At 43.5% G+C, this 15064-nt stretch overlaps 1 protein-coding gene across 1 annotated transcript; it reads left to right on the top strand.

Annotated features, from left to right (window-relative positions):
- The first annotated feature begins 12028 nt into the window (after positions 1-12028).
- Positions 12029-12964, top strand: LOC144279103 (olfactory receptor 51G2-like). The gene has a single exon (XM_077840551.1). It carries the CDS (start codon positions 12029-12031, stop codon positions 12962-12964), a length of 936 nt encoding a protein of 311 aa, XP_077696677.1.
- The last annotated feature ends 2100 nt before the right edge of the window (positions 12965-15064 follow it).

The raw sequence follows: 15064 nt of genomic DNA, 5'->3' as shown, positions 1-15064 counted from the left end.
TTAACCAGTTACTGATCCAGGAGACAACTTTCCTTCTTACCCCATGAGTGCTTATTTTGCTTAAGAGCCTTTGCTGAGGGACCTTGTCAAAAGCTTTCTGAAAATCTAAATACACTATATCCACTAGATCTCCTTTGTCCACATGCTTGTTGACCCCCTCAAAGAATTCTAGTAGATTGCTGAGGCATAACTTCCCTTTACAAAAACCATGTTGACTCTTCCCCAACAAACTTTGTTCATCTATGTGTCTGACAATTTTGTTCTTTACGATAGTTTCAACCAATTTGCCCAGTACTGAAGTGAGGCTTACTGGCCTGTAGTTGCCAGGGTCACCAATGGAGCCCTTTTAAAAATTGGCATCACATTAACTATCCTCCAGTCATTTGGTACAGAAGCTGATTTAAATGATAGGTTACAGATGGCAGTTAGTACTTCTGCAATTTCACATTTGAGTTCCATCAGAACTCTTGGGTGAATACCATCAGGTCCTGGAGACTTATTACTGTTTAGTTTATCAATTTGTTCCAAAACATCATCTAATGACACCTCAATTTGGGACAGTTCCTCAGATGTCTCACCCAAAAAGAATGGCTCAAGTTAGGGAATCTCCCTAACATCCTCTACAGTTAAAACTGATGCAAAGAATTCGTTTAGCTTCTCCGCAATGGCCTTATTGTCTTTGAGTGCTCCTTTAGCATCTCGATCGTCTAGTGGCCCCACTTGTTGTTTTGCAGGCTTGCTGCTTCTGATGTATTTAAAAATGTTCTTGCTATTACTTTTGGAGTCTTTGGCTAGCTCTTCTTCAACTTCTTGTTTGGTCTTTCTAATGATATTTTTACACTTCATTTGCCAGAGTTTATGCTATTTTCTATTTTCCTCATTTAGATTTATCTTCCACTTTTTAAAGGATGTCTTTTTGCCTCTCACTGCTTCTTTTACTTTGTTGTTTAACCATGGTGGCTCTCTTTTGGTTCTCTTACTATGTTTTTTAAATTGGGATATACATTTAAGTTGAGCCTCTATTATGGTGTCTTTAAAAAGTTCCCATGCAGCTGGCAGGGATTTTACTTTTGGTACTCTACCTTTTAATTTCTGTTTCTAGCTAGTTATTCTGAGTTAACGAAGAGGAACGGCTAACAGGGGAGTTTGGCATGGGAGTTTACAGGGGGAGTGTGAGTAGGGGATAGATACACCTAACATTCTTTGCACTCAAAACACCACTTGATAAAAACAAATCACCAACAAGGGAACAAGCCTTGGGAGTAAAAAAAAATAAAGCAGGCAGAAGTCCAGCAACAAACAGAGTGGAAGCTACCCAGTTTACTGTACCCAATGCAGCATGTATGATTACCTGCCCTGTGGGCTGGTGGCATATGTGTGCACTTTGTGCAAGGAGCTCCTGGCCCTAAGAGACCATGTACGGGCTTTGGAGACCAGGGTGGCTGAGCTGGAGGAGCTAAGGGAGACAGAGAGGTACAGAGATGAGGCTTTCTGGGACACAGTAGAACGGTCCCACCCCCAGTCTGACAGCCTCTGTGTTGTTGAGGAAGTTGAAAGCCTCAGGGAAGGAGAACATCCAACTGGAGCAGAGGGAAAGGACCCCACAGTTGGGACCCTCCTCTCAGATGATGTTGTGGTATCCTCTTGCTCTGAGGATACTTCTCTGGGGGAGGGAACTCCAGTTATTAGGAAGAGACAGGTATTAGTAATGGGCAATTTGATCATTAGAAACATAGATCGTTGGGTTTGTGATGATTGGGAGAACCTCATGGGGACTTGCCTGCCTGGGATGAAGGTGGCAGATTTCTCAAGACATCTAGATAGGCTTATGTGCAGTGCTGGGGAGGCACCGGTGGTCGTGGTACATGTAGGTACCAGTGACATGGGGAAGGATAGGAGAGAGGTCCTGGAGGCCAAATTTAGGCTCCTAGGTAAGAGATTGAAGTCCAGGACCTCTATGGTAGCATTCTCTGAAATGCTTCCAGTTCCATGCACAGGGCCAGTTAGACAGGCAGAACTGCAGGGTCTCAATGCATGGATAAGATGATGGATTAGGGAGGAGGGTTTAGATTTATTAGGAACTGGGGAAGCTTTTGGGACGGGGGAGCCTCTACAGGAAGGATGGGCTCCACCTAAACCAAAACGGAACCAGATTGCTGGTGCTTAAAATTAAAAAGGTCGTAGAACAGTTTTTAAACTAAGGGCTGGGGGAAAGCCGACAGGATTTTGAATTTGGGGACTTTGTGGTATGGCCCCTCTTGGGTTTGGTTTGATTTTAATATTATTACCTGACCCTTTTGGACCAGGTGATTGTTCTTGTCTAACAGTTTGTGGGCCTTTTACTTTGATTACTGATTTACCTGAGCCTCCTTGAGCAACTGCTGTAGGAGGGTGAGTTCTTTTGGAACCTTTTTGTTGAGTTTGAATATAGCCATAGGCTTTAGACAATAAGTCCAGCACTTCTGGAAGCGTGCTCCCGGGTTGACTTTGCCCCGAACTGCTGATAAAGAATGGTTAACAAGCAAATTAATAAATGGTGGTTCTGTTTCCTTTCTAGGCATTTTATTAGATGTCCAGGCTGCAGAAAGTCTGTTATGAAATTCATACAGTGACTTGCCTTCCTGCTGCTTCATATGAACTTCCAAAGGAACTTCTGCCTGGTCTGGATGCATATTATTTTGCTAACAGACACACAGTGTCTCTGAATGATTTTCCCCCTGTTTGAAATTCTGGTAGTCCATAAGTCTTAGCGTCCACTTAACTGTAACATTTCAACTAAATCCTCATTAGCTAACTGGAGGAGTTTCACTACAGTTTCCAAGTGTGCTGGGTGGGCAGCCGCTGGATCTCCCTTTTTCACTGGCCCTACCATTTTTGAAATGGCTTCTACATTTTTTACATTTGCTAACATGGCTACTGGACAGATATGAGTAACTGGATTTGACTGGTTCCACTTTAGAAATTAATTCTTTCTCCTTCTTCATGGTTATATTGGGGAGTCTGGGTTCCATTTCCTCTAAAGGAATTCTTATCTCCCAAGTTTGGGCAACTTTAACAGTAGATAATTTAGGTGCAGGATCTTGCCTTAACCTTTTACATTTTCTTGGGGCTGGGGTAGGTGCCTGTACCATAGAAAGGTCTGGAACTGGCATGGGTTTCTGTGGAGATTCTGGTTTTGACTCTAAGGTGGCTTGGGGTACAATGGGCATATCAGATTTAAAATCAGTTATGTCACTTGTTCTTTTCATTATTCCTTCTGACTTAGTTCATTTAGAGTTATCAGAAATACCTCCTGGAATCACAGGTTGCAAAGACTTTTGTTTTTCCTGAGAAGTGCTGTTATCTAAAATTGCTTCCTTACAGGCCTTTACATCAACTTTTACACTTTCCTGAGTTTCTTGTAACAAACAGCACAATTGCAGAGAGGTTTGTGACATGTCTGGCTAATTCATTCTTTGTCTCTCTTTCTCCTCACTCTCATGACAGCTACTCATTTCTGTTCATTCTATTTCTTGCTTTAACTCTATGGGCCCACCAGATGCCACTGCGTGGTCTTCTCACGAATCCTCCCCCATTAAAATAAATGCCTATACAGATAATTTATTCGGTTTCATACTTTTCTTAGAAAAATAATAGAATGTGTCCCTTCCTTGCTCCTGATAAATATTATATAGTGATTTCTCTATTTGAGAAGGGTTTGTGGTGCTTACTTCTCCTTCAGCTGTTTACAGCTATGTCTTAAATGTAAAGGGAAGGGTAACCACCTTTCTGTATACAGAACTATAAAATCCCTCCTGGACAGATGCAAAACCCCTTCACCTGTAAAGGGTTAAGAAGCTAAGATAACCTCTCTGGCACCTGACCAAAATGACCCAGCAGGAGACAAGATATTTTCAGAACTTGTGGGGGGGGGGGAACAAAGGGTCTGTCTGTCTGTGTGATGCTTTTGCTGGGAAAAGATCAGGAATGCTCTTCAGAACTCCTGTAAAAAGTTAGTAAGCAATCTAGCTAGAAATGCATTAGATATTCTTTTTTTTTTTAAATGGCTGGTAAATGCTGAATGGAATGTATATTCCTGTTTTTGTGTCTTTTTGTAACTTAAGGTTTTGCCAAGAGGAATTCTCTATATTTTGAATCTGGTTACCCTGTAAGGTATTTACCTTCCTGATTTTACAGAGGTGATTCTTTTACTTTTTCTTCTATTAAAATTCTTCTTTTAAGAACCTGATTGCTTTTTCATTGTTCTTAAGATCCAAGGGTTTGGATCTGTGTTCAACTGCGCAAATTGGTGAGGATTTTTATCAAGCCTTCCCCAGGAATGGGGTGTAGGGCTTGGGGGGATATTTTGGGGGGAAGACGTCTCCAAGTGGGCTCTTTCCCTATTCTTTGTTTAACACGCTTGGTGGTGGCAGCATAGGGTTCAAGGACAAGGCAAAGTTTGTACCTTGAGGAAGTTTTTAACCTAAGCTGGTAAGAATAAGCTTAGGGGGTCTTTCATGCAGGTCCCCACATCTGTATCCTAGAGTTCAGCGTGGGGAAGGAAACTTGACAAGCTGGAATGCACCAAGAGGGGGGGCAGTGACCAGAGTAACCCCACAAAGTTTTCCTTGATCCTCCATCGGTGGTGTAGTCTAGAGGAGTAATTTGGTAAATCATCAGACTCACTCTGCCATGCCTGATAGGGTTTCTACCCATACGTGAGTGCTAGGATCCTTTTACACAACAGTTTTTATTTTTTCTATTTCTTTCCCCTGAGCTCCATTCTTGAACATCACACAGACAGACAAACAAAACATAAAATGCAAGCAAGGGTAAGTGAAAGCAGGAAGTCTCCCATTTAGTTCATTATGACTTCTGATCTCTCTATATTTTTCCTCAGACTTTTGTTTCTTATTGGTTTCATGTGTTCTCTGGGGCCCCACGTTGCACAGCAAATCTGTAACCTTTTATTTTATTTAATGCTAATCATATTTCAGTGGGTTAGGCTCTGGCACCTAGACTTTTAAGTTTGTTTAGATTTAAACTTCATAGCAACACGTGAAACCATAGGCAAATAACACATACAATTACAAGAGCGTCTATCTTTTAATAGTTTTATGAAAGTTACCAACAGAGCTATAAATGTTACTGCATATACAATTCCTATAGCGAAGTATGAAGAACTAGTTATACTTACAGCTATATTTACATCCTCGAAGATGATGTTAGAGTCTGCCTGCCCTCTCACGGATTGACCGTGGATATGGGAGTGGTTCCTGCTGGAATTTCCCATAAGAAGAACAGTTTTCCTGCTCTAGACACCCCTTTTTGTAGTGTGAGTTTGTTTTTACCTACGCTCTATGCATACATATGAAAGTGTTAACCCTCTCTTTTTTATTGGTTTGTGGCCCCTTGAAACACGAGGAATCCTGAATTCTATAGGCTGGTAGTTGTTTTTCAACATTGCTGTAACACATTTGCCCTGGGGTTAGGGCACATGTTAGAGACAATATTTGTTGTTACAGTATTTTATTATTTAAATTTAAATTTCCCAGCTATACATGTGCAATATTACCTCTTTCCCACCATCTTTTGGGTTATTTCTCGGTCATCGACTTGCACCATCGTTTCTTCTTTTCAAGGCCCAAAATAGCTGAGCTACAGTCTTGAAGGCCTTGGCATACAGGCTTTTGCATTTCAGCTTGTCTTACTTATGACTCCTAAAGAGTTCCTCTTAAAACTGATTAATATTATACAGTTATAAATCTAGAAATCAACTTTAATTAACATACAGCAAACATATGTAATAAAACATATTGATTAATCAGAACATTACACGATAAATGAATACTAAACTAAAATAATTGGCTACACATAGCAGCTATTATCCATAGGTTTCAGAGGGGAGCCGTGTTAGTCTGTATCAGATGAAGTGGGTTATAGTCCATGGAAGCTTATGCCCAAATCAATTTGCTAGTCTCTCAGGTGCCACAAGGACTCCTCGTTATTAGCCATAGGCTGTCTTGAGCATTTTCAGGAAGGCTCAGCAGGTGGGGGATAAACTTTTCCTAGGGCTTATTGTTTCTTCTAATGGCCCATTACCCTGAATAAGCCTTTCACAACCAGCTGTCTGGACTGGAAGCATTTTGCCTAGTGGGTGCCACTCAGGTATACCGACTTTTTAAATACAGATACATATTCACTATTCATAACTTCATATACAAAGTATATACATGTATACGAATAGGATCGTCATATTGTGCAAATCATATCTTTTCCATAGACCCTTCACAAGACACATTTTGTTCAAGCTGCATCATAATTATGTCATAATCATATAATAATAATACTACACTGATGAATATGGGGGCATTGTCACAGCTGCCTCCTCAGGTTCCTTGGAACCTTCATGGCCCATATAACAACCTCAGGTTCATTGGGAAGAGACAAACCTTTCCTATGGGGCTGCTTGAGATCTCAGGAGGGGAGGTGCAGTGTGGCTGGGAGGGCTCCGACCAACCCAGGGTTCCTGCAACCACGCACGGGTGGGTGGAGCTCGGGGCTCCAGCCACAGGAGTTAATGCTGTATGGGGAGATTTTGGTGAACCAGTAAAGTGTGTGAAACCGCTATGGCTTATTGGTAAAAGCAGCCAAGTCAGCAGGCCGTAAAGTGGCCATGCAACAGCCTCAGCTTAACCAAGGCAGGAGGGGAGTGGGTTTTTGGGTGCCACAGAAAGGACAGCTTCCCCTCCCCCACCCCTTGTCCTTCCTGATAAGAATTGTGTTGAAATTACTGATACATTTGTCATCAATATAGAAAGAAGGGTAGCATAAAATCCCTCCTTGGCAGCTATACTCAATCGCCTTACTTTTAAGGGCTTAAGTAGTTCAAATAATCTAGTTGGCACCTGACCAGAAGGACCAATGAAAAAGGAACATACTTTCAAATCTGGGGGGAAGGTTTTGTTTGTGCTCTCTCTTTGTTGTCCCTCTCCGGACAGAGGGAGAAACAAAGCAGGCACAACATCTCCTGAAAGTATACCTCCAATAATCCATCTAAATTTACAGAAAGTTTAAGTAGGGCAAGGAAATGTGTGAGGTTATCTTTTGTTTTAGCTTGTGAATTTTCCTATGTTACAGAGATAGTTTTATTCCTGTTTTTGTAACTGTGAAGCTGAGCCCAGTTGGGAATCCTCTGTGTTTAAAATCTTCTTACTATCCTGTAAGGTACATCCTGATTTTGCAGGTGTGAGTCTTTTATTTTTTCTTTCTAAATAAAGTTCTTCTTTTAAGAACATGATTCATTTCAGTGTCCTGAAGACAAAGGGACTGGTCTGTGCTCTAATTGCTAAGGCAATTGGTTGGTAGTTTATTCTCAAGCCTCCCCAGGAAAGGAGGTGAAGGTGTTTGGGGGGATTTGGGGTGGGGGTATGGATTCCAAGTGACCCTTCCCTGAATTTTTGTGTAAATCACTTGGTGGTGGCAGCAGTACTGTCCAAGGACAAGGAAAGAAATCCGTGCCTTGGGGAAGTCTTAACCTAAGCTAGTAGACTATAAGCTTAGGGGGTCTTTCATGCAGGTCCCCACATGTGCACCCCAGAGTTCAGAGTGGGGGGGAACCCTGACACATGCGTTTTAGGGGCCTCAAGGCATGCAAACTTTGAAAACAAAACACCTGGTTAATCAATGACCTGAAGGAAACCCCTTGCTTGACCTTCGAAACTGCTTGCTTAACACATTTTCTTTAAGTGACATGTCATTGTATTATTAATGTATAAATTTGAGGAGAAAGTTTGCGTTAGGTGGACTCTTCGGGAAGGTTTCTTCAGGACTCTCCCTCTGGACGCATCTTGTGGTCCCCACTGGCAGGCGGAAGATTTGTCCACTGGAAGGTTCCACTGTGCCATTTGAGAGCCACAATCAGTTTAGGTAATTATCAAGGGTTGGGGGTGTTTTACTAACCTGTTGCGGATGTGGGTAAGTGCTTGAGCCTAAGTAAAGTTTAGCTATAAGTGAAACCACTCTTGTGTTGCCCTGTTTGTGCCAGCCATCTATCGGTCGGACGGCCATGTCTCCCCTGATTTACTTCCTGACACCACCTCGCACAGTGTAAAAGTTACCAAGAGTTTTGGGTTAAAAGAACCCCACGTAACAGTGCCTCAGGCAGAAGGAATTGGACCTTGGGAGCTAGTGTCCCTAAATCGGGCCTCCACACTCAGCCCTAATTTGGAATAATTTATAAAGGGATAGTTAATGAGAGAGAAAATATCATTTTGCCTCTGTAAACGTACATGGTATATCCACACCTTGAACACTACGTGCAATACTGGTCATCCCATCTCAAAAAAGATATATTTGAATTGGAAAAAGTACAAAGAAGGATGACAAAAATGTTTAGGGGTATAGAACAGCTTCCAGATGAAGAGAGACTAAAAAGACTGAGACTTTTCAGCTTGGAAAATGGATGACTCAGGGGGGATAGGATAGAGATCTATAAATTCATGAGTCATGAGGAGAAAAAGAATAGGGAAGTGTTATTACCCCTACACTAGATCCAGGGGTCACACAATGAAGTTAATAGGCAGAAGGTTTAAAACAAAGAAAAGAAAGTACTTTTTCACACAATGCACACTGAACCTGTACAATCTCTCTTCCCTGTAATGCAGGAAAGGGGACTGCCCAACAGAAATCTGGTCAAATATTCTTCTTCTTCATTATTTAATTTAAGAACGATCACAGCTGTGACAGCATCATAGTTACCACTCAGCTGCCCTTGAGGTAGCCTTATGATTAACAGGAGACATAAGAAGAGTGATGACAAGCCCGAATTCCAGGAATAGAGCCTGCAGCAGGGCTGGTGCTGCAGTCCCTCGCCACTCATCCCCTGTGATTTGGCCTCTTGTATTTGCCATTGGCCACGACGGGGGTTAAAGCTGGTGCACACAAAGCCAAGCAGCTGAGCTTCCCTGATGGCCAAGTGGCCTCCAAGGGAATCTGCAGGCATGCTTCATAAAGGCAGCTGGCCTCCCTATCTGAACAGATACAGCCTGCTGCCCATGCAGCATCTCTGATTACTTTGTCCTTTAGGGTGAAGACCTCTGTTGTCAGCAGCTCCCCGTCTAGCAGGATTGGGTACGTTGGCAGGTTTCACTGTCTTTAAAATATGAAGTGAAGGGGAAAGGCTGGAAGCTGTTTCCATTTGCAGATGTTCTGTGCAGCGGCAGAGGACTCAGTTGAGCTGTCGGGGTCACTCAGTGATGGGGCTGGAGAGCATGCAGCGCTAGGTAGCTTGGGAACCCCTCCTCTCCATCTGCCCATGCTCTACATTGGGCTGTTCAGGCTACACAGAAATATGAGATTCAAAGTGAGCTCGGAGTGTTAAAACCCTGATGCCACGAGTCAGGATTTCTCATGGGCTCCCATTTCTGGAGATGGCATGTGCTCTGGGCCCGATCCTGGCAGGGGTTGTGAGAGAGGAGACCCCACGGAATGTCAGTGAGTAGTTCCCAAATCAGCTCAGGTTTATTTGCTCCTGGAAATGAGAGCTGTGTTGCTCTGTGGTACCAGGGATGATAGGTCATATTTCTGTTTTCTGACTGGCTGAGGACTCCAGCATTTCTGCAATGTATATATCCCTCAGAATTACAGACCCTCCTGCCTCTCTGTCCCCTCTCTGGTCTCTAAGAGCCACATGTCTGGCCTCATAACTGACCTGTTATGCTGTGAAATCCAGAGATCCTCCCACCCTTGAACTGGCCCCTGGCCTACTGCACACTGCGGGTGGACTCTGCTTACCCTGCAGGTTCAAATGGGTTCAGCCCTTGTGATTCTTCCCTCTAGGAGTCTGTGACTAGCGGTGAGGAGAGTGACCAGCCAGCCTTCTTCAACCAAAGTAGTATTTCATCTGAGCAATAGGAATAACACATAAAAGGAGAATGAGGGTTTTCAAAAAACAGATCATAGGCAGTCAGAAAGCAATAGACTACCTTAATATAGGAAATGAATTTCCACATGCATTTGACTTTGAAATCCTCTTCCTGCAAACCCTCATCGTGCCTGAATAACAGGTGCTGGGGTTACTATGTACTAGAGAGTGAGACTACAGGGAATGAATATATTCTACACTGATTCCAATGCCTGTTACTGCTCTGGATAGAGGCTACCAACGGACAGAACAGAACATGAGGCGAACCAGTCAACTATTAAGCCAGGGACAGGGGAGCTAGTAGACTATTGTTTGCTAACAAGCGACTGAATGAAAGCTGAGATGCTGCAAAGTAATACAAATATTATAAACCAAACGTTCATGACATGACTGTATATCGGAAGCGAGCAGCAGAGTTGTTATAAGCTCTATAGGAAGGAGCAGTGGTAACTTTATTGCTTAACTGGTTTTGCTTTACATAGTATTTCAGAAGTACTCCACGTACTGTTTGCAATGGGTTTGTGCTATTAACTCTTTGTTCAGTGAACAGTTTTATGATGCTATGTCCTGGTAACTGACCAAATGCTGTTTCTAACACTGACCTCAAGGGTCATGACACAATCGCTCAGCAATACCTGCGAAAGCCTTTCCAAAAAGTCCTGAGAGAACAGAACTGTTGGTCAGTGTTTCAGCAGATTACAGCTTAGATGCAGGAAAGGGGAGTGTCATAATGGTTGTATGTCATTTACACCCGTCACCTGTTACACAAGCATGGCTGAAGTAACTTGTTTCAGAGTAGCAGCCGTGTTAGTCTGTATCCACAAAAAGAAAAGGAGGACTTGTGGCACCTTAGAGACTAACATATTTATTTGAGCATAAGCTTTTGTCCTATGAAGTGAGCTGTAGCTCATGAAAGCTTATGCTCAAATAAATGTGTTAGTCTCTAAGGTACCACAAGTACTCTTTTTCTTCTTGACGTAACTTGCATACTCAACTGTATATTAGTGGAAATATATTGTTTGAACTCTTCATCCATTTGTGATGCCCACATGTCCCCCGCCGAAATGAGGTAACTGTCTATCTTAGCTTGTAACTTGGTGGATATCTACAAACACGTGCATGAGGGCAGGATGCAGGTCCTGTGAGGATGAAGAGAAGCCTGTAGGTGGATCATACTCTCTGGATTCAGAGAACACTGGCAAGGCAAAGCACTCCAGCTTCTCTTAGAGGGATTCTTGGGGGTCAGATTGTTTCACTGGGAGCATTTGATAAGGGAAAGTTAATAGAACCCAGTTCTGATTGAATTTACACATGTAAATCTGGAGTGATGCTGTTGAAATCAATGTTATTGAATTAAACACCTACCCCAAATAATTTGTCCCATGTGCTCAAAAGAGGCAGTGGCATAATTTGAACTCTCAGGAGTGGAGAAAATTATAGATAGATCAATAGATCGATAGATAATGAGGCAAAAACCCCACATTTATGAATAGCTTCAATACAGACAAAAAAATACGGCTGTTTTAACAATGCAATTGCCATGTGTTTACACACATGTCAAGATACAATGGGCCACACTTGGAATTGGAGGGCCAGAAAGGGTATAATTGGGAAGGTCACAACTGTAAAATCACAGAGTACTGAAGTAGGCTACAGAACTCCCAGCCACAAGATATAAATGTGGCCAAGAGCTTAGCAGGATTCAAAGAGGGACTGGATGGGTATATGTGTAAACAGAAAATTCAATTACCATGATCAGGATTGATTGAAAAATGGTAGGAAGGGCTGTAAACCTTCAAGATTTATACCACAATATATGTCTAATTAGTGCTTGTCAGGGGGAAACTTTCCCTGGGTTCAGGTTATCTCATAGCTGTCTCTTGCAGGGCTTTTTCCACCTTCTTCTGAAGGATGTGGAATTGGCCACTGGATACAGGGCCAGATGGACCACAGGTTTCATCCAAACCGTCAATGCCTATCTTGCTATTGGTGCCGTATATCCAAGACTATGTTTTTGCTCTCTATACTTGCATTGAGAGCACAAAAATGTCTTCTTAAATATCATCTGTTCTTTTTCCTTTTAGAAAGGAAAGTTCAATACTCCTTGTACCTCCCCAGTTCATTATGTCACCTCTCAATGATACCATATTCAAATCTGCAATGTTCCTTCTTACCGGGCTACCAGGTCAGGAAGACATTCATCTCTGGATCTCTATTCCCTTCTGCTTCATGTATGCTATTTCATTAGTAGGAAATTCAGTCATTCTGTTCATTGTAAAAACAGATTCAAGCCTCCATGAGCCCATGTACATTTTCCTTTCCATGTTGGCCGTTACAGACCTTGGCTTATCGATATCCACCACACCGACAATACTGGGCATATACTTGTTTAACTCTAGGGAGATCAGCTTCAATGCCTGTTTTGCCCAGCTGTTCTTCATCCACTCACTTCAGTGCATTGAATCCTCCCTGCTTTTGTTGATGGCCTTTGACCGCTTCATCGCGATCCGTGACCCGCTGAGATATGCTTCCATCTTAACCCTGCCAAGAACAGCCAAGATGGGACTGGTGTTTGTGCTAAGAGGGGTGGCTGTAATACTCCCACTCCCCTTTCTCCTGAAACATTTCCAATACTGTCGAGCCAATGTCCTTTCCCATTCCTATTGCCTGCACCAGGAGGTCATGATGATGGCTTGTTCTGATATCAGAATCAACAGCATCTACGGTTTGTTTACTACACTCTTAACGATGGGGTTGGACTCGCTGCTCATCTTCCTCTCATATGTGATGATCATCAAAACAGTATTAAGTGTTGTTTCCCACACGGAGTGCCTCAGGGCCCTCAACACCTGCGTCTCCCACCTCTGTGCCGTCCTGCTCTTCTACACGCCAGAGATCGGCCTGTCTGTGATACACAGATTCGGGAAGGGCTCTTCTCCCATACTTCAGATCCTCCTGGGCTATATCTCCCTGTTGGTCCCGCCCCTGATGAACCCAATCGTGTACAGCGTGAAAAGCAAACATCTTCGTGTGAGGATAATCAGGGCCTTCATTAACTGAATGGTCAATTCATCATCAGGGTCCAGCACTGGTGACATGGGAGACAGAAAAAAAAGGACCTCCTATTCCAACCGAGACCCTTACCCTGACATGAGCTACTTATCTCCACACTGTAGAGAGAGGTTCCCCTGGGGTCTAAGGTCTGGAACAAAGGTAGAGAATTGTGCCCACCTCCTGGTGAGGAAGGACAGTGTACTGGGGGAAGGAGATTAGAAATCACTGTTTTCGTTGACAGCCCAGGGACCGGTGGGATGTTGGCCTATAAAGAGCAGTATTGGTGGTGACTGCAAGCTCACTATATCTGTCGATAAAGTCAATAAAAGGAAGGGATGTGGATGCTGTTTCCTGTTACACCTGGCCTGTCACTCTCCCAGCTCACGTTAAACATCCAGGGGCCATGAAAAAAGGCACAGAGCTGTTCTGCGGTCACAGTTTTGGCCCTTAATGAGCACTCCGGGTGCTGTGTGAACCATGGGGGCTGCACCAGCTGTGGACAGCGTCTATTCAAGGGGCACGGACACCCACCCTTCCCCTAAGGCCTCAGCCAGGTGCTTGTGACTGAGTCGTGTCAGAGACATGATTAATGCAGAAACCCCAGGAGAAGCCATGGAGACATATTTGTCCGCCCTCCCACCCCCGACCGTTGATGTCTCTGCACACCACACACCTGCTCGGCCCTCTCCCCACCAAGGCAGAGCAGAGCTGCATGTGTGAGTGAGGGTCTGACACACAGGAGTCCTGGCACGAGACTCAGGCCGAGATTCCCTCCTACTCCCCTTTGTTTTCCTGCTCCATCTGCTTGGGAATTGGTAGAAATGGGACTCTCCCTCACAGAGGCACAGCTAGCTCCTGTCCCAACCCTGACCCAACCCCTGCCTCCTTCTTCCCCCTTGATGCCCCACTCTCTGCTCCTCCTCTTCCCTTGAGACCCCACCCTCTGCCACATCTCTTCCGCCAACACTCCAACCTCTGCTTCTACTCTTCACCCAAAGCTCTTCCCTCTCTCCAGGCGAGAAGCCAGAGTTGAACCATGGTAAGAGACACAGGGAAACTAGGCTGGGTGTCACAGATTCTTCCCCAAAGAATGTAACTAGGGCTGATTCTGTTCCTGTAACTCCACAGCAAAGCCTGTCTCACTCAGATTGTAATGATACATTAGATAGGTGAGTGTAGAAGTGCGACAGCTGCCTGGTATTTTAAAACCATTTTACATGAGAACATAAGAATGGGCATACTGGGTCAGACCAAAGGTCAATCTAGCCCAGCATCCTGCCTTCTGCCAGTGGCCAATGCCAGGTGCCCCAGAGGGAATGAACAGAACAGGGAATCATCAAGTGATCCATCCCCTGTCACTCCTTCCCAGCTTCTGGCTACCAGAGGTTATGGAAACCATCCCTGCCCATCCTGGCTAATAGCCATTGATGGACCTATCCTCCATGAATTTACATAGTTCTTTTTTGAACCCTGTTATAATCTTGACCTTCACAATATCCTCTAGCAAGGAGTTCCATAGGTTATCTGCATGTTGTATGAAGAAATACTTCATTTAATTTGTTTTAAACCTCCTGCCTATTAATTTCATTCTCTGACCACTATAAATAACACCTTCTTATTTACTTTCTCCACACCAGTCATGATTTTAAAGACCTCTACCATAACCCCCTTTAGTCGTCTCTTTTCCAAGCTGAAACATCCGTCTTGTTAATGTCTCCTCATACAGAAGCCATTCCATAACTCTAATAATTTTGTAGCCCTTTTCTGAAACTTTTTTCCGTTCCAATATATCTTATTTGAGATGGGACGACCACATCTGCATGCAGTATTCAAGGTGTGGGCGTACCATGGATTCATACAGAGAAAATATGATATTTTATGATATATTATCTATCCCTTTCTCAATGATTCCCAATATTCTGTTTGGTTTTTTTTTTGACTGCCCCTGCACGTTGAGTGGATGTTTTCAGAGAACTACCCACAGTGACATCAAGATCTCTTTCTTGAGTGGTAACACCCAATTGAAATCCAATCATTTTATATTTATCAACCCTGTTTTTTATCTGCCATTTTGTTGCCCAGTCACCCAGTTCTGTAGCTCTTTGC

This window comes from Eretmochelys imbricata, chromosome 1, assembly GCF_965152235.1.
Source record: "Eretmochelys imbricata isolate rEreImb1 chromosome 1, rEreImb1.hap1, whole genome shotgun sequence".
In the NCBI taxonomy this organism is placed as follows: domain Eukaryota; kingdom Metazoa; phylum Chordata; order Testudines; family Cheloniidae; genus Eretmochelys; species Eretmochelys imbricata.
The sequence above is the reverse complement of the archived record's forward strand: the minus strand, read 5'-3'. Positions and strand labels throughout refer to the sequence as shown.

Excerpts from the sequence above, each read along its gene's own strand:
- LOC144279103 (XM_077840551.1), top strand. The coding sequence starts at position 12,029 with ATGTCACCTCTCAATGATACCATATTCAAATCTGCAATGTTCCTTCTT.